General features: G+C 42.9%; 1 protein-coding gene across 1 annotated transcript in view; it reads right to left on the reverse strand.

Moving 5' to 3' along the window:
- TTLL3 (tubulin tyrosine ligase like 3) overlaps positions 1–24,319 on the reverse strand; it is a 306,216-nt gene that overhangs the window by 232,370 nt on the left and 49,527 nt on the right. Inside the window, exon 4 of the mRNA XM_086939577.1 lies at positions 22,556–22,651. Within this exon, the coding sequence (XP_086795703.1) occupies positions 22,556–22,651 (96 nt within the window). The remainder of the gene's footprint in view (positions 1–22,555; positions 22,652–24,319) is intronic.

Here is a 24,319-nt window from a genome sequence, read left to right on the forward strand (position 1 = left end):
TCTGCCATCATCATTGATTCTCAGTCTGACACTATCTCATCCAATCTGGTGAATGGAAGCAATAAACCGGCAGGGGAAAAACGTAAAAGGGCCTCCACCAAACCTTCTGCCAATAAAAGGAGACAACCCACTTGCAACAAGAACCAGCCCTCAGCGCAGAGTATGTGGACTAAGCAGAAACAACAACCTTCGAGTGGGCCATTAATCTCCATTGCTGACTCGGAACTTGTTGATCTCGATGTTACTCCCACTCATACTGACATTCCCATTGGTAACAACAATACAATATGGACACAGACTGCCCCAGTAGGGGATAATAACCCCTTAACTAAGCAAAATGGGAATCTAATATAGACAATTGTGGACACTATTTTTAAACGTTTAGAGAGTCAAATGATCGTACAGTTTAAGAATGTTTTTAAGAGATTGGATAGGCTGGAAAAGCTGGTAAAAAATGAGGAAGCTAAAAGAAAGGGAACTGTTGTCCTTGACCAGATTAGGGGGGGATCGTCTACTGAAAGACTTGGAGACACTTAGTAACACCCTATCCACCGGGGGGCCTGTCACCCGTTGTATTACTAGTACTAAATCTGCCAATGCACCCACCATTGGCGGTACCCAGACACCTAGCCAACTACCCACCCCTCCTGTAAGAACTAACAGTACTGGACACAATAAGGCTGCAACCAGTTTGCAACCTAAAACAATTACACCTAATGCCTCGAGCACTTTACATCGTGCCTGCTCTACCACTAGCAATTCGAAAGACTCTCAGATACCAGCAAGATCAGGGTCTAATTTGGCCAGTACTAGTAACACGGGTCGGTCCAGGGACAGTAGACCTAAAAAACATCAGGGACCCGCCTTGCACTTGCCCCCTGATGCCTGCCCTTAGGTCTTGGTTTTGGCAGGCATTCCATCACTCAGAGGGACAAGGCGAATCATTGGTCCAGTTAAACAGCTGACAAAGCACAAAGAGGTGGGCTATGATATATCAAATGAGACCGTCTCAGCCCGTAGGGTATCGTGGGTAGGCCCCCTATTTAAAGACATCCAAGGTGACTGCATTGTCATTAATTTCAGGAATCCCGGCACAGTCAGATTTTTGCTTAATACAAACTCGGCACGATCAGGCCCGTCCACTGTTGTAATTCCACTTCCCCTAAGTTATTTCTATAGACCCCCACAAAGGCCACTATATCCAGCACTCTCTCCTTTTGGGCTATATAATAGGTTTGCACCCCTATCAGACCTGGATACCTTGGACTGACCACCAGTAGTCAAGTTAGCATCCACTATAGTGACTGATCAGTTACCAGTGCCAGCGAACCAAGACTTCGTACCAACGACCTCTGTGACCATTCCGCCTATTGTTAAGAATAAATTGTCATGCACCACAGAAACGTTAGGGCAGAATTCTGACCGGTCCCTTATGAGTTGGAACATAGCTGGCCTCAAGTCGAAATTAAAAATCAAAGAATGGTCAGATTGGATAAAAAAAACTTTGATATATTAATGATGCAGGAGACCTGGTGTACCACCCCACTCACACTAGAAGGGTTCTGTTGTCACAATCAAATTGTAAATGCCCCGCCTATGGGCCGACCAAGCGGGGGCCTTTCAATCTGGGTAAAGATAAAAGCTGGTGTGCAAACCAAATTGATTAAGAGCAATGCAAAGTGTTTTATGGCCTTGAAATACACCAACAGGTTAAAGTTATGTTTAATCAATTTTTATAATAACCATTTTATATCTCACCCAAATGAAATTTTTTTAATACTGTTCAAATTTATTGATGATGTGATTGTCGGGCAAAAACATGGAATTTTTGATGGCATTTGTATTGGTGGAGACTTTAACGCTCATATGTATCGTAGCAATTATACGTGTAGGAGTGGAGAAGAATTGAGGGACATTCTCGCCCCTCGTGTCTTATTAAATGTTATGGAAATTGCCGGCACTGAGGGAAATGATGTTTGTACCCTCACATGTATTGGTCAGGGGAGTCCCTCAACTATAGACTATATATTGGTCTCCCCAACACTGTGTGATATCTTGGAAAAAGCCGAGGTTGTTTGCTCCCCATATAGTGACCATTACCCCCTATTAATACAACTAAAAAATCATGGGACTAATCAAGTTGAAATTAATAGGTTAACCAGAACAAAAAACCTAGAAGCATCAACTGATGGGTTAAGGGTTGTATGGAAGGGAGTAGACAACAAGGGCATCCTAGCACATGTGATTCACAAACATCTTACACTAGTTATGAACTGCCTGGCCTGCGACAAACCGGGGCATGTTATCATTGACTCTTTCTGTGAACTCTGTATTGCCATCAAAAGAGAGACCTCTAAACCAGCACGGGCTAATAGAACTAGCAACCCACGCTGGTTTGATTCATCGTGTTCCCGGGCTAACAGAGATCTGAGGGACGCTATTAAGACCACACGAGAGATTTGGCACTTGTAAGAACATTGAGGGCCAGATATAAGTCCACATTACGTACCCGCTCTGAAGCATTATTTAAGGATCATTGGGAGGCTCTTGTACGTACTGCTGCTTTGAAAGACACTACTGGGTTTTGGAGGGAGGTTAAGGCCCTCAGATCGCTCGGCTCCAATTTAACACCTATCAATTGTAATATCACGGGGGATACATGGGCTGAGCACTTTTCTAAAATGTATGCTGTCTCAGGGCCCCCCCCCCTGGACACTGTCTTCCCGGTCAGGCCCTTGAAGATCGAGTTACATGAGGTTGAGGATGCCATATCAGAAAGTGCGGGCAATAAAGCCCCTGGCCCTGATGGTCTATCAATAGATCAAATAAAATCAGAACTTAGTTTTTGGGCACTCCTCCTTTGTAACCTTTTCAATAATCTATCCGATAACTCCATCCCAGATTCATGGTCTAACAGGGTTATCGTCCAGAATTTCAAAAAAAGGCGACAGATCAGACCCAGGCTGCTATCGCCAGATATCACTGATCGACAACACTTTAAAGGTTCTCGGGAGGGTGCTTTTTAAGAGGATAAACAGCTGGGCTAACGATAATGATATTTTACACCAATGCCAGCTCGGCTTTAGATCCAATGTGGGCACTGTTGAGCAATGTTTGAACTTAAATCTGTTAACCGCAAAATATACTATAGTAAAAAAGTCCCCCCTGTATTTTGGTTTTATGGATTTAAGTTCTGCCTTTGATTTTGTTAACCGTTCACGTTTGTGGTCATTACTCCTTAAATATGGTTTAGATGATTCCCTGGTTTATTTTCTTTCCTATTTGCACAGGGACTTAAAAGCCCGTGTTCGCATCAATTGTGAGGGTGAGCTTTCCAAGGACATTTTAATTGGCAGGGGGGTCAGACAGGGCTGTGTTCTCGCCCCCTGCTTTTTATTCCGTATATCAACGAGCTGATCAACACCCTATGCACCTAAACCAACGATGTTCCAATCGTTAATGGCACCCCCATCCCCGCCCTATTATACACGGACGACGCTGTGCTAATGGGCCGCACACCCAACGCCTTACGTATTTTAATTTCAGGCTTTGTCTCCTTTATGGCAGACTTGGGTCTATCTACTAATTTCAACAAATCGTATATTATGAACTGCGGCCCTAAAATATATAACATCACTACAATTAAATCTGGAGAAAATACCTTAAAAAGCACAAGCACTTTTCCGTATTTGGGACTACTCTTTTCAAACTCAGGATCCTGGCAACCACATGTTGCGTATGGGAGAAATAAGATTGGGAAATCTATTAACTCGGTTCTTTCCCTTCGTTAACCTAGACATGCAGATGTTGTTTCCTCCCTTATAAAGATTTACCGTACTCAGTGCCAACCTACTGGCACGTACGGATCAGAGGTGTGGGGATATTCTAAATGTATCTCCATTCAAACTGAGGAAAACAGATTTTGTCTAAAGGTATTGGGGGGGGGGGGGGGGAGTTGTCTCTGCTGCAACATACGTTTGCCATAAAGAACTCAACTTACCCTTTATAGAAGACTTCATCCGTTCAAGACTAGCACTTTTTTGGCTAAAAATTTGACTTAACCCTTTGGCCACTTTAACACGCAGTATACTTACTGATTGCCTACAAAGTGATAGGTCCCATCATATTACTTGGTTGAACGCGGTAGAGAAAAGTCTGACTAGCGTGGGGTATGGTTCTTCATTTACTTCCCCTAACACCATAGACCACTCCCATAAGAATAAAATTAAAGGGGCTTTGTACAACCTTTATAATATGGAACGGATAAGACTGGAATATCTAAAGCCATCTGTTATTAAGTACTCTACCCTTTGCGACTCTAATGTTGGTCTATCAGTGTCACCTCAGAGATATCTGCTTACTACATTAGGTAGATGGAATAGGAGTCTTCTGTTCCGTCTCCAGGATGGTAGTATTGTGAATCGGTTAAATTTTCCTCTGGGATACAACAAACATCTTGATAAGCTGGATTGTCCATGTATGACGGGTGGTAAACAAAGTCTGGTGCATTTCTTCTTTTTCTGTAATTTTTATAGGCTGTACACCACTCGCTACTTAATGCCGTACTGTCGCAGATATGAACTTAGAGACTTTAATCTGGCATTAAAAACTTTTCGAATGTTAAAGTCAGACGAGGAGATATTCTGTGCAAGCTCCCGTGCTTCTATGGATTCAGTATGACGAAGAGTGAAATTGCATCTTTTGCACAAATTCCTTTTTTGCACACTTTGAAGGATGTATGTACGATTGTACATGTGTAAGCTCTCCTCTATATGAAATGATATTTTTACCTTTTATAAATTTTTGTATAAATCATTATTCGGTTCCATTAATTGTACTAATATGACGTACCTGTTTTAACTATGACTATTTTTAATGTATACTGTACTTTTATGGATGTATCTACTCCGAATAAAGATCATTTGACTGACTGACTGTTTTCTGATAAAGAAGTTAGAGACACTACAAAAAAGGTATTAGAAGCCTTCGAAGAGGAGGGCGTGGCTTAGGTTCGGACAAAGATGGACACCTCCTAGCGAGGCTCCATGACGGCTCGGGAGAATTGTGGCCTCCCCGCCGGCTCTGTGCCGTATTCTGCACACATTTGGAGTCCTGTGGCACAATGGAGCATTGAGACTTCGGATGCAGCCTCTAAGACGAGAGAGGACACCAGTAATTGCTGTTGCGGCGGGTGTTTCCTTTCCTAAACTCAGGCCCACCTTTTTAATTTACTGCCGCTACGTTTTTCCTGTCACACGGAGCGGTGTTTTGGCTTACATGCGTCTCCTCACACTCATGCGAGTTTTTTTTCCACCAATAAGCCTGGCGTTCACCACAATGAAATACTGTGTGTGACAGAATTTGCTTTTCTGCATGAACTCCTGTTTTATTTCCCTGATGGTATTTACACAATGAAATACCAGGTTGCCTAGCTGTAATTATTTCCGCATTAGGTAGCTCCACTTGGCTCCATGTTTATTTTAATCTCTCCTACCGGGATTGTATTTCTCTGCATCCTTAGATGTTTCTAACTGAAGTTCATTTTCACTTTTTATGGGGCTACTCCTCTATTAGTAGCCCTAGAGGACTGTAATCCTTTTAGTATCCTTTTAACAGGCATGGAGGATTCGGACTGTAATAATACTCCTCCTTCGATGGGAGCTATGCTACCATCATCAAATATTTCAATTTCAAGTGCCAAGCATGCATCTAAAGCAAATACTTTCTCTTCACTTGTAGCTGGCAGACGCGTTAAAAAAGATCCTCCATCATCAGTCACTTCTCCTCCACCTAGTTCCATGGACTTGCTCCTTGAGGAGATCAGAGCACTTCAACCTTATATGGAGGAAACCAATAAAGGTCTTCATGATATAGAGGATAAGTGGGTGTTCATGGAAAATAAAATTGTGCAAATGGAACGTTTAGACTCTTGTGATGCCGTGGCGATCAAGGTTTCCCCTATGCAAATGGAAAGTGCTAATCTCAAGAAACAAGTGGAAAATCTCGAAATCGAAATAGGTGCAACAACCTACGTATTTATGGATTGGCAGAAGGCTTGGAGGGTCCGGATCCTATGGCATTCTTCAGGTCTTGTCTTCCGAAGATTCTTGATCTACCGACCACCTCAACTGTGAACATTCAAAGAGCTCATCGCCTGGGTCGTGAATCACGTGCCTCGTCTACATCTACTAAACCAAAAGGGGTAGCATCTATTTTTTGGAGTATACTGATCTATTGAAAGTTATTCAAGCAGCCAACCTTAAGGGTTGAATATCTTGGCAGAGTTCCACTCTTTTCTTTTCCCAAGATTATGCTAGGGAAACAGCTGATAGGAGAAAGGCGTTTTTGGACATGAGCTGTGTTCTTCGCAATCGGAGTGCTCAGTTCGGTCTGTTCCACCCTTGCTGGTTTAACCCCTTGCATGCATCGGACGGCCCCTGGCCGTCAGACGTCACAGTGGCATTGTGCGGTGGACAGCCGGGGGCCGTCCAACCCCCGCCCACTCATTATTTCCCCAGCACTGCGGCAGAATTTGCTCCGCGGTCAAGGGGTTAGGGTAATTTGTAAAAACAAAACTACGACTTTTGAAGATTCTGCTGTGTTACAACAGTTTTTTGGTTAATTGCAGGGAGGAAGAAATGGATATAACCAGACTTTCAAGTTTCTGATTTGGTTATATGTTATTGTTGTTTGGTGCCTCTTGGTGTTATAAGTATATATTTTGAGTATGGTCATTAACTGGTACTCATATTCTGTCTTGTCTTTCCTTTTATTAGGTGCGGTCTTTGTCTTTGATCATTATTCTCTCAACCCATTAGGCTGGTGTACCCTTCCCTCCCGATCCATCATGGATTTTCTGGTTGGCTGTTTTGTCTTCCTAGTGTGGTGTCATCACCCCCATTTTGTCAGTCTTCTTTGGTATGTCCACTTCTTCCTTACTTGTCTGATTCTACTTTTTTCCCGTTTGTCATTTCCTTTTTGCTCTCTTTTCTGACAATCTATATGTATCACTATATCTTTTTTGTATCTCCTACATACTTTTCTCCTTATGCTTATTATTATATTGGCTTTTCACTCTCTTAACCATGTGTTATATACATGCTATTCAATTTTGGTTTATTGCAAATGGTTTTTCGATGAAGGTTATTGCATTTACGATTTTAGTATGCCTTAACCACTGTTACTCTATCTCAAACATATATTTGTGCTACTATAATATAATGACTTTAAGAATTGCTTATTGGAATTTTAAGGGTTTGGGTTGTCCTATAAAACGTAAGAAAGGTTTAACACATCTTTCTCATTTCGAAATGTAATATAGCCTTGCTGCAGGAAATTCACATTCTGGACAAAGAAATATCTACACTCAAACGACAATGGGTGGGCCATATTTTTGCTTCTTCCAGAACTTGGAAACATAATGGTGTTGCTATCTTATGCCATAAACAGTTGGAAGTACAAGTGAGAACACAAGATACTGATACAATGGGTTTCTATTTCATTGCTAGTCAATAAAAAACCCATGAACATTTTTATTAACCTTTATGCAGCCACTTACCCAGATAACACCTTTTTGGCCTGACATCTTTTTTACATTGATGTCTTACAAAGGTGATTGTTTAGTAGTTGGTGGGGACTGTAACATGGTCTTTGATCCCATTATTGATCGGAACGCTAAATCTAAATTCATTCCATGTCGCATGCACTCCCAATTCACGTCTGCTCTCCACTAAAGATCTGTTGTAGATGCTTGGAGATTATACAATCCTACACTTTAAAAATACACATTTTTCTCCCTTGCACACCTCTCCCAATCTCGACAGGACTATCTAGTCCTTCGAAATCTGTTACAAAACAGGTTACTAGCTCAAGTAAAGAAGCCATATCAATTTCAGATCATGCTCCATTTATTTTGGACTTGGATACTTTTCCACTTACTTAAGAAGTTAAAAGGTGGAGATTTAATAATTCCCTCTTATTAGACCACCAACTTCACTCAAAGCTTTGAATCATTTGAAAATACTATCTTTCTTGAAAATCAGTACCCAACAATGTATCTTCAGGTTATAGGGGGTACTTTTTAAGCTTCCTCAGGAGACGTTGTCATCTCTTTTGTATCCAGTAAAAAGGAAAGCAGCTTTCATTCAACTGAAGGCAATTAAAATTCATATTAATCAACTTGAAAAAGCTTATCTTCAAGGTAATTCTAAAACATGTTTAGAGGAGCTTATCCACAAAAAGTGCCAACTCATTCTTGCTCAAATCCTCCACCAAATACTACAGTGGTCACAATAAAGTTGGAAAATTGCTAGCAAAGGATCTAAAAGATAAAAAAGAACGCACTAAGATTGAACCTATCCTCACCTCTTCTAATACAGGCTATAAAAACGAAGAAATTTTAACAGAATTTACTCAATTCTTTCAGAATCTTGATACTCTGGAGTTTCATGTACCTCAAGAAAATACTCAAATATTTGTCTTCGATTACTACTCCTTCTCATTTCAACATTGTTTTTTCATCACTAGTTAACATTCACATTCAGGACATTTCAAATGCTAGCGCACTATTAAAAGGGGTAAAGCACCAGGTCCTGACAGCTTTACCGATTTGCATTTCTCTAAACTACTCCTTCCTAAGCATTATCAACTCTTACTCTCCTTTATCTCTTCTCACAAGTCTAGTGGCTCTTTTCAAGATGCTTTAATTTGTCTTATTCCTAAAGACAAAGATCAAGCATTGTGTAAAATACTACAGGTCCATATCTTTAATTAATGTAGACTATAAAATATTTGCCAAAATTCTAGCTCTCCGTTTAGAACGCCTATTACCTCAGTTGATTGGTCATGAACAATGTGGTTTTATAGAGGTCAGACATAAATAATAGTCTATTTTTTAATGTCCTTAGCAAATCAACCTCCTATAAACATTCTCTAGCCGCTATTCTCTTTAGACACAGAGAAGGATTTCGATCGAGTCAGCTGGCCTTTTATCTTTTCCACTCTATTCTGGTTTAGGTTTGGTCCTACTTTTATTAATTCTGTCTCTTTGTTGTATTCCTCTCCTGCATCAGCTATTTTAGTTATTTGGCCTTCTCTCCATCTTTTTTACTTTGAGGGGTTCGACAAGGATACCCTCTTTCTCCTCTTCCCTTTCTTCTGGCTCTTGAACCCTTTATGATCAAGATTCGTTTAAATGCCCAAATTACAGGTTTTCATTATGGTGATAATCAGTTGAAACTTTCTGCTCATGCCGATCACATTCTATTATTGATCACATCCACAAACTTTGTTACCAACTTTCTTATCAGAGGTGGAACTTTTTGCATCAGTCTCGGGCTATGAACTGAATCCAGACAAGTGTGAAAATCTTCCATTAAACACGTTATGTTTTCATGCTGATTTTGCCTATTCTCAATTCCACTGGAGTCCAGCTAAGATGAAATATCTTTGCTTATAGTTTACTCCATCTATTAAAGAAACTGTTTTTCTCAACTTTAAGGGATTACATACAACATTAAGATCACTTACGTCCCTATGTAATCCTCTACTTTTGTCTTGGTGGGGTCGCCTAGACACTATAAAGATGATGCTAGTACCTTTACTTTTTTATATTGCTAACATTCCTGTAAATATACCTAATTCTCAATATAAGTTACATTATTCGATCTGGTCTAAATTCCTGTGGAATAATAAGAAAGCTTGTTTGTCTATTTATAAACTTAAAAATCCGAAACATATAGGGGGAGAGTACATTTTCCAGGCTTTCATTCCTATCATACAGCTTTTCCCCTCAATCTTCTTTATTATTACGCAAAGAACTCAACCTACCCTTGTGGACTAATATTGCATTTTTTTTATCCATTTAAAGATTGTACGACTTACACATAGACCACCATCTTCATCTCTTCCTATCCTTAATAAGACTTGCAACATTTTACAACCTATTATACCTTCTTACCAAGACCCTAAAGAACAATTTTTACAATCTTCTATTTGGTGCAATAAAAATCCTCAAGATTAATAACAAATTTATCTTTTGGAAAACTTGGCATGCTAGAGGTCTTTGTTGGGTTTATCAACATTTTCATAAAAATAAATGCATTTCTTTTCCTTCTGCTCAAGCACATTTCTCTTTATCCAATTCCTATGAATCTCAATATTTTTCTTTAATTCAATTGACCTACGATCAACTATTGTCAGTACCTACTGCTACATCTTCTAATCACAATATACGGTCACTTCTAACTAGTTCTCCTTCGGCATCTCAATTATATAAACAGATAACCTACCCTTCGTATACTCAATGTGGAAATTTCTTGGGAAATCGACCTTTTCTATTTGGAATCAAATCTGGACTAAAATAGGAAAACGTCTAGAGCAGCTAATACTACTCAGTCTTTGTTTTTCATCTATAATAGACTTATACACACTCCTCTTTCGCTATCAAGATGAACTCCACTCTCTCTTCTTCCTGTTGGACATGCAATGCTGTTTCAGCAGACTGGAAACATATGTTGTTTGAATGTTCACATGCCTACAACTTTTGGTTGCAGGTTTGCCAACAAATCAATATTTTTCACAAACAAATCCCTTTTCTTTTTATTAATCTGTTCCCAGGTAGGGTTTCTGAAGACTGGGCTACACAATACAATAATTTCCACATAATTGACTTACTTCTGGCAGTTTCTTTTTTAACAGGTTACTAAGGCATGGAAGGATGGTACTACAATATCTTTCCAGGCTTGGTGCCATGGTGTCTGTTACAATCACAGCCTAGATCGACGTGATCTTTTATGGTTACCCATCACCAATTTTTTAGACATATCTGCAAACAAGACAGGCCTTCATGCTCCACGGATTGAATAAGTGCCTAAACCTCCCATGAAGTGAGTTTTGTATAGTTTATGATATTTAGAAATTTAATTCCCATTTCTTTTTACTCTGTTATTTAATTATACAGTGGTTAGATAAGTGTTAAATGTGTACGATTGTTACATTTCTTTCATATTTTTTTACATGCTTCATATACCAACTTAATAGTTCTTATATATGGATTTTATCTTGATTGTACACATTGTATTTTTTCTTATTTTCTATTATAAATACAATCGTTTCTTAAAACTCAGAAACCTTCGAAGAGAATTTAAAATCATCACGTCAATTGCGGTATTAATTTTCTTTCACGATTATGTTTCTCATATAGAGTATGCAAGTTCAAAAATACTCATTTGAATGGCTCGTAATGAACATAGTGGTAGAGACAACAATGAATTTCAGGCACTTCCAATATACACCATGAGATTGCAGAATGTAGGAGCCATAACTATGTCTCTGTTCCCAATAACTTTTTCATTTTTGGTTTTCAGAATGGGTGTGACAGAATCAGTTCAGACAAAGGCCTCTAAAGTTACACTAACATCCCAAGTCACACTGAGGAGCTACCCATCTCTTCTCTGTCCTTTCCGATTCCCCTTCCCCCCACTTGGCAGGCAATTAGCCATTACAGGTGAAGGAGTGATGCCTCACAAGCGCAATGCGCAAATGGTGGATTTGCAACCTTCCAGAAAGATCTATTCATATAGTTGTCAGGTCAGTGATTTTCAGTACATATCAAAAGTGATTCGGACACCCAATTGTGAGCTTTCAAGGTTATTTAGGAACATGGGATTCTAGGCACGCCTATCGACTGCTGGAAGAAAATGTGGTCAAAAATGAACGTAACAGTTTGAGCGCAACAGCAGATGCCAGGATTATTTATGAACAGCATGTAAATCAGCAGCAAAAAGATGTCGTAAAAATATTGCAAATGTTTTGGCATTTGATGTTGCTCGTCGGAACTGCATGAACGCTCAGCGTATGCTGAACATGGGGGATTAGTTGCAATGTACGCTCCGGTGAAGAAAAAATTTAAAGGGGAAATAGCTTTTAGTGTAATTACAAAAAATTAGACATGTGGACGTCCATACAAAAGTAAAATACAAATGATCATGCATTCTGGGTAGGAAGCATTACGAGGGGTGCAATACTTAACGTAAACTTTCAAAAGTTGGGATGGAGGACAAACTATGCAAAATTATACAGCCATTAACAACGCAGAGCTGCTGCAGACGCACATGTTCCCGCTCTCTAGGCAAACGTAGATCAGTGTAAATGCAGAAATTCTTAAGAGAACAATTATGACAAAGATGTAGCTACTACGTCACAAGTTACCTTTGACTTTTGCTCTCTGAACCCAGAGTCCCTTCGATCTCTCACTGATGGTAGCTTTGTGTTTGACCCTGTACAGGGCTCCGCTGCACTTCAGTTAAGATCAAGCTATACAAATTCTGCAACCATGAATACATACATACATACATACATACATACATACATATGTAGTTCTGCACAATAAATAAACCATCAAAGCATACATGATACCAAGGCCAAACAACAGGCAAGAAGCTGGACAAAAAGAGCTTTTAATATGAATTAAGAAAAAGTGTACAGAAAGTGCAAAAAGCAGAACAAAAAGTACAGGTCCTTCGTTCCCCCATTGCAGGGTGTACCCACTAATTTCAGGCAAGGAGGGCAGAGAAGGGAGTTGAAGTAAGGGGAAGGAATACGCCCGAGTCGCCATTCACTCCAAGACATTGTTGAAAGGCCAATCGGACTGCTAATTTACGAAACCCTGTATACAAAAGGAGGTACTTGCTGGACAGGAATGTATGATTGCATCAGACACTCTGAGATGATTTTCTTTCAGAACGTAAATTTGCATTTTCTACTTGAATTGTCATGCGCCCCAACATTGAAGATTAAAAACAGTACCGTGAACACAAGATCTTCATCTGGCATCAATTCCATTCTGATTCGCTTTGCCATTTCCAAACAAAATACCATAGGAAATCCAGAGTTGCCCAAAAACGTCTGATGTTATCAAACTGGCCATTTGTCTTACACAGACCTTAAATGTAATACATGATATGTGGGTGGTCCCACCTGCATGACCCACTTGTTCTCATTTAGACCGGGATTCATGGTAAGTGCTGGCACAAGGGACAAGAACGCGAGTACCCATACACTTTTAAATAAGAAATTGCAGCTGCATTGACCGGGTGATCCAGCAAACAGTGTACTTTATTTGACCTAATCCAGGCAAATATTGTAACCGATTGAGGTTGAAAGCAGGAGTATGAATAAGACTGTGTGGATATCTGCAAAGTTTCCACACCAGAATCCTAATCCCAACCAGAGGACATTAAAGGGGAAGAGGAAACAGTTACCCTACAGAGCCAAGCATCTTCCACACTTGATGGGTACTCAATGAACAACGGAATGAGTGGTAAATACACAACGCTCAGGGACCTGTTACTAGTATTTCCTTGTTGTAAAGCGAAAGAACCTCTGGTCAGTGTCTTAAAAATAAGGTAACAAAGGAAAAAGGCATGTTTAACCGATGACTGGTCTCCCAAATTCCTGATCTTGGAAGTCACAACTGCGCAACAAACTGCATAAGTAACACCGAGATGCGCCCATGAAATCCTAATAAACCCCCAAGGTGAAGGAGGTGGGGGGTGGACTAGAGTGATGCAAGGGCTCCAGTGAAGAGACCCAATCCTCTAATATTCTTGAATTTGTGTAGAAGGCACATCACCAGAGCAGGTGACCGAGGCAAAGAACACTTTAATTTATCAGCCACATGATCACTGCATTACCAGCTGGAGGGCTCCTTCAAACACTTTTGCCGGAAGTCCCGCCCCACTTCCACCAAGCTCCCTCCATTGAAGACCCCATTTGGAAGCATGTATGCCTAACATAAGGCAGTTTCTGAACGCACTCATGATACAGATCAATGCGACAGGAAGAGAGCTGTTGTACCAAAAGGGAACATATTGGGAGAATCAATATGAAGCAACTATAGCAAAGAATTTAGAAAATACAAAAACGCAGTCATAATAAGCACAATACTTCTTCGGTCCACAATAACAACTGAAACAAACCATGAGGATTGACGGGCAACAGAGAACGCAGTCTGCGCGCCCTTTGACAATCAACAAGGTTTGGCAACGTCTCCTCATGTCTTTCCTCAGCAGATCAGGCCTTCGGTTTCCCTATCCTCCCCCCACAGCCCGTCCCAGACAATGTGGAGCAGTTGTACAGGAGCTCATGAGGCAGCAGACGTCAGTCGAACATTCAGGTTTTTCAAAACTGTCAGAGAAAAAAAAAAAGAGGAAATTAGTCATAACCCGAGGCATGGGCGTACGATGCACAAGAGGATCAAAGGCAGACATATCTTAGGAGCTAAAAATGCATTACAGGATTATTTTAAGTTTTAGGCACTTGTAAGGTTCAAGGATACCTGTAATACAACTGGGGAATTGGGGCAATGAAGTAATAGGGTGTGTATGCTTGTGTACAGGATCAAGGTGTGTCTGTTTGAGGGAGCGGTGAATATCAACGTATCTGCGAGACACCTAAACAACACTTTCAGTGGCGAATGGACAAGCCTTTAAAGCACTCACGAGAACAATTTCCAAACAAAATAATTCCAGAAATTATGGATTTTTGCACTGCACTACAGCTGGAAAACAACTGCCCAGTTAATATCTAACAGCAAGCTCTTTATTGGCCACATATGCAGTCCACGTGAAGTTGCCTGGCAACAGCAGAGGTGCTCATAGTGTCAACGTGGATGGTAAATCATCCACAATGTAAAAGGACTCCTATAAACTGCATGGAACATATCTGAATACTTGGCCAGCAGGACAAACGGTAACTAGCCCCAGGGAAGGTCTTCAAGAGGATGCTTGCGGCAAACCAATTCAAGCAGCATTTCATGCAAAGCAAACCTATGGGTTAAACCAGGACCATGCCCAATATCCCGGGGTTGACTGTTAATCCAGGCAGAGCTTATAATTTACTTCCACAGCAGTTTAGCAAATAATTGCAAACCCATCATGAAGCATCAACTTAAACAGTAAGGAAAACAAAAACAGACCTTGTAATGCTCAATGGAAAGTTGACAGTTAAATGGGCTCAACATAGTTCCTGTCAGCAATGCTTCCCTGAATACTGAATACCCACCAGAACTCTGGTAGAACGTTTCTAATCTTTAACCTAAGGCTGCCAAGAGCAGTTTTGCTTTCAAATTCTTTATCCAAGCAGCAGAATAAAGGACACAGTTTCCAAGAGACTGTCGACACATCACGGACCCTCATATTCGACCTGTTGAAAGAATAAAGTCCAGATATACCTTTTTGCCCACTCTATCATGAGAGCACTGGGCCCCACTTTGTACCTTGGAAGTTTGGAAAACTAGGCTAAGATGCTAAACCCCTTTGGTCTGCAGAAAAGGCGGAGAGAAATACAGATAAGTCTTGTAAAAATAAATCATCTACTTCTCACTGTCATCCTAGTCTCTCCTTTGGAGCTCCTATGGACTTAACGATTACCACCATGAACATTTAAGAAATGTACCCAGCCAAGAGTGTTTATTCCAGGAAGGCCAGGCCCCTTTAAGTGTACTGCAAGTTCTCCTATCCATTGCACACTCGGATCCATTGCTGACGGATGACGTAGATGGATACAAGCTCAGATTATGACAAGGAGAACAGATGGGACCCAACTCCTAAAACAAACAAGGTCTGTTCTACAGAAAAAAAGAGCAACATAACCAAAGGGGGATCCACGGGACAAAACTTGCTAAGGAGGCCAGGGATGTATTACTGAAGTGCCTCGGGGGCGGAATGGGCGTTTGCAACTGCTTTATGAGCCCACAGGTACTTTGGTATTACAGAAGGGGCTATAGACAGTGGCAGTGTTTCCCGGACCCGCTGGCCTGCTTGGGACGATCAGCCTGTGTTACCAGCTTTTGCGTGTTGCGAATCAATGAGAATTTTAATTTGCTGAAATCGTGAAGATTGTTTTAGAATTTACACATCTGTGACACTAGAAATTTAAAAGTGCACACACTCGCCGAAATTTCACCTGAGGCATTAGCTTCCTGAGCGCTCGCTTACCCGTGATTGTGTTCCGGGGAGGGAGGACACCACTTCCGGTCTCGCTGAGCGGTTAGCGCTCTAGCGGCCAGGGCTGACGGGGCTATTTAGGCTGAGCTTTGCTTCCCCGCGCTGCGGTAGGGGGACAGTGGCAGTGTTTCCCGGACCCGCTGGCCTGCTTGGGACGATCAGCCTGTGTTAATAGCTTTTGCGTGTTGCGAATCAATGAGAATTTTAATTTGCTGAAATCGTGAAGATTGTTTTAGAATTTACATATCTGTGACACTAGAAATTTAAAAGTGCACACACACGCCGAAATTTCACCTGAGGCATTAGCTTCCTGAGCGCTCGCTTCCCCGTGATTGTGTTCCGGGGAGGGAGGACACCACTTCCGGTCTCGCTGAGCAGTTAGCGCTCTAGCGGCCAGGGCTGACGGGGCTATTTAGCCCTCGCCCCCTCCTGAGCGCGCAGCGATCGCGCGCAGGAGAGCCGAAGACAGCGCCGAAGACTAGCCAAAGAGTGGCCCGTCTGCGCCCGTCCGCGACAGGACGGGGCCAGGGGCCAACCACTCTGCCCCTTGTTACTATGGACTGCTCTATGATCGCCCCTTGTATCAGGTATTCACCACATGCTCTTCTGGCGCTACAACCCCAGGGGAAACATAGTTGCACTAATAGAACGCCAATATGTCCAGAGGGTCCCTTTTCTTGCATTAAATGCGGATTCCAAGCTACTCACTCCAACATCATTGTTGGACACCCCAGAGACAGTATAGACACCCAGGGAGGCTGGAAAAGCTTTCTGTTAAATGTTAGATCACTCCATAAACATCATATGCAATTATGGGACACTATTCACAGCATTCAGCCTGAGATATGTTTCTTGACTGAAACATGGCTGAAACCCCATACCATCCCCACTATCACCTTAGGGATACCTATGGGATATAAAATCCTTCGTCAAGACCGCCCTGAGAAGGTAGGAGGCGGGACTGCCATAATATATAGAGATGCATTGAATATTAGAGTTTTAGAGCAAGTGATGCTACCTACCATGGAAGTAATGATCTTTCATCTAAAAATCAGCCCCAAGGTACACTGGAAAGGAGCATTAGTCTATCGCCCGCCTGGACCCAACGCTGGGTTCTCCCTTGCCCTTACTGAACTGCTAGCCCCCTACATGAAAGTTAACGGAAATTTTATTTTACTTGGAGATTTTAATTTTCACACTGACATTGCTGATCACCTTGATACGAATGTATTTTTGACAGATCTTGCTCTTCTAGGTCTGCATCTCCGAAATAGTGGACCTACTCATTCAGGTGGTCACACCCTGGATTTGATTTTTACTACCCATCCCAATGTTCACTGCCACCCTCCTAAGCACATTTATTGGTCTGACCATAAAATGGTAGATTTCTCCTTGTTACATTTACCTAATCCCACAAATCACCTTGCCACGCAGTCCACTAAACGTAGACCATGGCATAAAGTCACTCCTGCCAGGTTCACACAAACCTGGAAACAGCCTATATTCTCAAACTCAGATAACATCGATACTGCTCTCTCTAAGTTTAACTCCACACTGACGGCAGCCATTGACACCCTGGCTCCCCAGAAAAATGTAAAAAAAAAATCTACCATAGCTAAAAGGGAAGCATGGTACACTGAGGCCCTTAAAATAGAAAAGCAGGGATGTAGAAAGTTGGAGAAACTTTGGAGGCGGACAGGCAATGGGGAAGATAAGAATCGATACTTGGAGGCTATGACCACCTACTATAAAAATATAAAAAAAACAAGGAAAATAAGCCTCACCTTCCAAATTGCAGAGGCGGGCAACTCTACAAGAGAACTATTTAAAATCATACAGACCTTCACTAATCCTGTGATGTGTGAGAGCCCAGATACTTTCACTCAAGATCTTTGTAATGAAATATCTAAGTTCTTCGAGGATAAAATAGAAGGGATATAAAAGAAAATTATCTCAGTCTCGGGTCCCTTGGATGTCGAGGCCCCTGAAATCTCCCCTATGGTGACTTCTGGGAAAACCCTTCATGTAATCCCTGAAATAACCATCAAAGATCTGACTGCACTTATCAATCAAATGAAGACCGGCTCTCCTACTGACCTGATACCCGCTAAACTAATCTCCCCTCTGAACGAGATATTAGGACCCTCTATTCAGAAATTGCTGAACCTCTCCTTTGCCGAGGGACAACTTCCACAATCCTGGAAGGAAGCGGTAGTGAACCCTATACGCAAAAATTCCACCTTGCCCAGGTCAGAACTCTCCAACCTTCGCCCAATTTCTCTCCTCCCTTTCATCAGCAAACTGGCAGAGAAACACGTTAACACCATCATTTCCAGCTTTATCGAGGCAACAGGGGGCCTGGACCAATCTCAATCTGGGTTCAGGCCCAACCACAGCACTGAATCGGCCCTTCTCTCTGTGACAGATAAGATCAAAATGTCACAGGATAGAGGCGGTTCCATGATCCTGGTGCTGTTGGACCTGTCAGCAGCCTTTGATACCGTGTCCCATAACATCCTTCTCAGCCGTTTGCAGGGAGTAGGAATTGGAGGCTTAGCTTTATCATGGTTGGAGAGCTTCCTCTCCGGGAGATCACAATCTATCAGCCTGGGCCCCTTTCGCTCCATCTCAAGGGTGCTCACGAAGGGGGTGCCACAGGGCTCATGCCTTAGCCCTACATTGTTTAATGTATATGTGGCCCCCCCTTGCTGAGATTGTGCGGAAGTATGGGTTCATACCGGTCTCCTACGCTGATGACACCCAGCTCCTCTACCCTTTCAGCTCCCTTGGCCCTAAAGTCAAGGAGAACTTTGCTGAGGGTATGAGGGCGGTGTCACATTGGATGGCTGTGAATTGCCTCCAATGTAATGTGGGAAAAACAGAGGTCATGCTCTTTGGCAAGGCGAGTCTCCTCTGGTCCCCAGACTGGTGGCCATTAGATCTGGGCCCAGTACCCACATCCAAACCTCATGTTAAGAATCTAGGGGTAAAGTTGGACCAAAAGCTGACCTTAAAGGAACACACCAATTACATCGCAGGGTTGTGTTTCCACACCATCGGCCTTCTCAGACGTGTCTTCCCGTATCTCCCTGCCACCTATAGGAAGACACTTGTACAGGCCTTGGTCACCAGCCGCCTGGACTACTGCAACGGCCTGCTGACATTAGCAGATGCAGTAGGTCGTTTGCAGGTAGTCCAGAACACAGCGGCGAGATTGGTCATGAGTGTACCGGCCAGGACTCCCTCTAGGCCCTTGTTGGAAGAGCTACACTGGCTCCCCATACGGCAGCGTATCAACTTTAAGATATGCTGTACGGTCCACAAGTGCCTATACGGAGCAAGCCCTAAATACCTGTCACAATCTCTTGAGCTGAACCAGCCTAGCAGGTCTCTCCGCTCAAGCAATCAAGCCCTCCTAAAACCCCCTGCTACAAAGAAATCCAGACAAGGAGACCGTGCTTTCTCCTCGGTTGGACCTGCCTTATGGAACAAGCTCCCCACCGATGTAAGAATGACCACCAACCACCTGTCTTTTAGAAAGACATTAAAGACCCTTCTTTATCAAGAAGCATTTCTGTCCTCCTAACTCCTTGTGTCACACTACCTGATGATCCTATGGCTGGCAAAGCGCGGAGATACCCTTACGGGATTGATTCCAGCGCTATATAAGAAATTAAAATAAAATAAATAGACGATTGTGTGGCTTATTCTGTAATACAGATAGCGCTTGTACAAATGTTGCGCAAGCGCTATCTCAAGATGGTGTTCCTTCATCTTAATGGGGGTGTGGCCCATGCAAATGAGGAAATCTCTTGAACTCTGCACCTCCACTGTATTATGGACATGAGCACAGAGGTAAAGAAGCTGTCAGGTGGCACACTTAGTCCGCCTCCTGAATGCAACCCCCTAGAGAGTCAAGATGGTCCTATGGATCCCCCCAGACATCTCCTTGCAGGCGATTGCAGTCACTCACTGCACCCATCTGCAATGGGACCTCTCTTAAAAGCGCAGGCAGGTGCCGCCTGCACACAGTAAAATGGAGCATCTTTGAAGCAGCAACTGCGCATTTCATTTGAATGAGCGGGCCAAAGGTCAGCACGGGTTTACGGCATCCCTGAGGACAGCGTATTCATTCTAATAGGGTGCAATTTCCCTGTTTCGCGCATGGTGCACCTGTTTGAAGGTGTGCCGTAGCGCAAACAGGGAAAGTGCATACTACACAAAATATTGCCCAGGAAAGGCAATATGTTAGACAAGGATGGGGTGTTCCACTCTAGGTCTTGCAAGCATTCACTCTCTTCTGGGGGCAGACTATTTGCAGAACAAACTTCATAAACCTCTGGACAAAGGTAATTAACCACCTCATCGCTGACTGCCTGCGGCCCGACAAGGAGCATGAATGTGACGGTTACTCCGGAACTAGACCTCTGCATCAGGACGTTTTGTGTTCCTGACCCAAAGGATGCCAGGAGTAGGTTCACGAGAGTGTACAATTTAAAGTTGTTGGATCCGTGCAGTCTTGTCACTAACATAATGGACAAGGCAGGAGAAACAAATGTTAATGCATGCAGGCACATCCAGGGGGTCACATGCCTTTAAGGGAGCACAAGTTTTGCCATATTGGCCAAGAGACTGAGCTTTAACCTTAAAGATGACCTTAAGTTAGGGAAATTGGCAACATCAGGGGCTAAGAGTGGTCAATTCCATAACTCATTCAAAAAAGTGGCAATATTTGCGAGTACCGACAGTAAAAATATCCACAAAAAGTATTACTCAACTGAGTTTGCGCCCAAGGCAGGAACTGCTATTCTCACATCTCCGGTTTGAAGTGGTCCCCATGTCTGGCAACGGTAAGACCAGTTCCCAGTTCTTAATGTGATGGAAGCGTGACCAAGTTAGTACACACTTATAGGGAAGTTTTGGTGATACACATGAGTAAATAAAATAGACCATGTCTTCAGACTGGGGTTTTACAGCTCTTTGGTTCAGCTGTATCCTCCCTACATTTGCTTTGTGACAAGTCTCCTAGGCAGGGAGGTGCAGATCACATCTACTAGACTTAGGCCTTTTTTGCCAGCAATATTGGCCTTCTCCAAAATATCAGGAAAGGGGCCTGGTTGGTCATCAACTGCAGGTAGATTAACGTATGGGGCATGCGCCGTCACTTTAGAACGGGCGTCCTCGTCCCACAGCAGATCCGGATGCTTTAGGGCCTCCTTGGGATAGAAAGCGCAGCGCAAGAGGAGAGTGGATCTGGATCACATTTAACCCGGCAAACATGAATTTCATGTCCCAAGAAAAACATGCATATGTCATTGGCATCAATCTGCTATCAGATCGCCTTAAATTCCAAGGTTTGCCTAATTTACAGAGAAAGACAGGAACCTTTCAGGCATGAAATACAGAGGGATGGCCCGTGAAATGGCAAGGTTTATCCTGCTCCCATACGCAAGGATCAACATCTTGGCTCTGTTCTTTCAATGAAACAGAACAAATAGTTCAGGTGTGTACGGATATTTCAGCCATTTTCGAATCATTGTTGGGTTTGGGTATCGTGGGGCACATTTCTAAGTTCACCTGCTGGTGCGTAGATTGCATGACAAGGCAGACCTTTGCGGTACGCTGCCCAGCACCAGGTGTGTGGAGAACTCCAGGGACCTTATTCATATATGTTGGATATGGCAAATGAGGGAAGTCCAGATACCCCATCAGGCCAGACAACTCTTAACACTCTTTATCCGCTCTGTCAAAGGTGGGAAGAGGTGGTGGAGTTTTAAGCCCATTTTCATCCAGTCAGAGGAATGACTATTTGAGAGTTCATGTTCACCATTGGCATCGAGTAACAGCAGTAGCTGTCCTGGATTGGAGGGTGAGCTAAAAGGGATTTGTTAAGGGTTGAGAAATTTTGTCCTGTGTATCTTTGCTTGGCAGTGCATGAAGACATTGTGATGGTTGATATAAGGTTAAGTTAGCAAATCATTTGTTTCTAGAAAACTAAAGAAATTAAGAGGCTGCCCTGGAACATGCCAATTTCATAAGTGAAAAACAAAAGGGGATTGAAGACAATAACACAGAAGTTATAGAAATGCATTATCCTATCGATGGTGGGGCTTGTTGCATTACTAAGAGAAGGATGGATTTTAGCTGTGCAGAGCACAACTATTTAAAGTAAGAAACCTTTGATGAAAACAAATATAGGTACGGTGTCCAAGAGGAATTTGGAAAGGGGGGGGGGGAGGGGGAGTGGCATTGAGAACAAATAATAAGGGCACACTTACATTCTTAAGAAACTCCTCAGCCACAATTCGAGCCCTTGCGTTGACAGAGAGCTTCATCTCGCTAATCTCCTTATCGATCTCCTCCATGAAATGGATGACAAAGTCTACCAGCTTGTGTTTGTACATTTGCTCAGTGTGGAAGTTTGTGATCAGAAAACTGATATCGTAACCCTACAAGTGGGGTAATAAAAAAACAAAACTTTAAAATCCTGTCATGCTGCGAAAAGTTTCATCAACCAGTAGGTAAATTCACTGCAGACTTCAACTCACCTCGACAGGCTTTCGACGAAGGATGAAGAAGTTTTCTGCTCTCATCATCATGAAGCGCATGAATTTGTGGCACAGAATTTTCTCAATTTCATCAGCCTAAGAAGCAGAATGTGAGAATGTCTTTAAAGAAACACACGAGGACCGGGCAGCAATGGCACCTTTCCGTAAGCAACGTACCATGGCTAACATCATGGAGCCCTTCTTGTTTCTATAATACAAAGGAAAAGTCCCCTCTTTCACTTTACACATTATCCCACCAGATTCACCCCACACACCACTAACTGCCAACTGCACTGATCGCTGTAGTGCAGCGGTCTTCATAATAATAATAATAATAATAATAAGGGAATTTTATAAAGCGCCTGGTTACGCTCAGATGGCGTGTCCCCGCGCTGAAACCAAAGAACTCAGAAGTGGAGTAAGCTCGGTTATCGTGAAAATAGATAGGTTTTTAACTTATTCCAGAAGCAGGATTCAGATGACTCCAGGCGGAGATTAAGAGGTAGGGCATTCCAGCTCTTCGCCCCCAGGTAGCGAAATGATCTTCCTCCCATGCGAGCCCTCCTTATCCTAGGAACCTTTAATAGGCCTCCATGGGAGGAGCGCAGGGAGCGTGTTGGTACATACCTGGTGACGAGATTCTGGAGTGGTGCTGGTGCCTTCCCGGCAAGGATGCAATGACAAGTACAAATAGCCTTAAATTCGACTCTGCTCCTTACTGGCAGCCAGTGGAGGGTCTGAAGGGCAGCTTTAGAGGTCGATCTTTTGGGAGATTTTAAAATGAGGCGAGCTGCCGCATTCTGTAACACCTGAAGGCAGTTTATTACTTTACAGGTTGCTCCCAGATACAGCAGATTGCCGTAATCTAGGTGCGATGTGACGAGGGCATGTACCAGCGTTCTATGGACAGCCGTAGGAAGGAGATCTAAGACCTTCCGTAGGTTTTTTAGAACGCTAAAACAGACACCCGCCACACGACCTATCTGGGGCCCAAAAGACAGGTCAACGTCGAGCCAGACTCCAAGGTTCCTGACTTCCTGACGAGGTGTTGGAGCCTCACCTAAGCAAGTGGGCCACCAGGCCGACGACCAAACAGATGGGTTCCCCCCCACCACGAGCACCTCGGTCTTGCTGCCATTTAATTTGAGGCAGTTAGGGGGGGCCCCTCAACCACGAAAAGCCCAATGAGATGACCCAGTGGGTTAGTGGGGAAAGCTGTGGCAAGGAGGAGGACTAAAGCTTCCCCTGTCACTTCTTAAGTGTGTCTGAAAAATAACAGCACTTTGATCAATTATCAAAATGATCTACTCGAGGTAAAATTGACAATCTTTGCAATGATTGAAATACTTCCAGCCCAAGTCGCTAAGCAGTTTAGTCTAGTGACGGACGTGGCCTTTTGCTTTCTCAAGTCCACACCTACAAACGACTTGACGATGAATGGGCCCATGCCAGGCTGCCAGACCAAGACCGGGCAACTACTGGCAGGGTCTGCCCCTTTGTTTTTGCTGAAAGAGCTGGGCATCGTTTTGTCGCAAATTAATTTGTAAAACACCCGGAGTGCAGGCTGAACTGTCATAGGTTCAGGTACGCTGAAGTGCAGGCATTTTATTTTCAAAGACCATTGGCTCGGATAGTTTGCGGATCCATGTGAGCTTCCTACTCAGTGGAGGGGTCGGTACTGATGAGAACTTGCGGCTGGGAGCAAGGAATGACCTGCACAGTAACAAGTTCCTCTTGTTCCTCTAATGAAGTTGGTGCTGACCC

Source organism: Lissotriton vulgaris, chromosome 9, assembly GCF_964263255.1.
Source record: "Lissotriton vulgaris chromosome 9, aLisVul1.2, whole genome shotgun sequence".
Taxonomy (NCBI): domain Eukaryota; kingdom Metazoa; phylum Chordata; class Amphibia; order Caudata; family Salamandridae; genus Lissotriton; species Lissotriton vulgaris.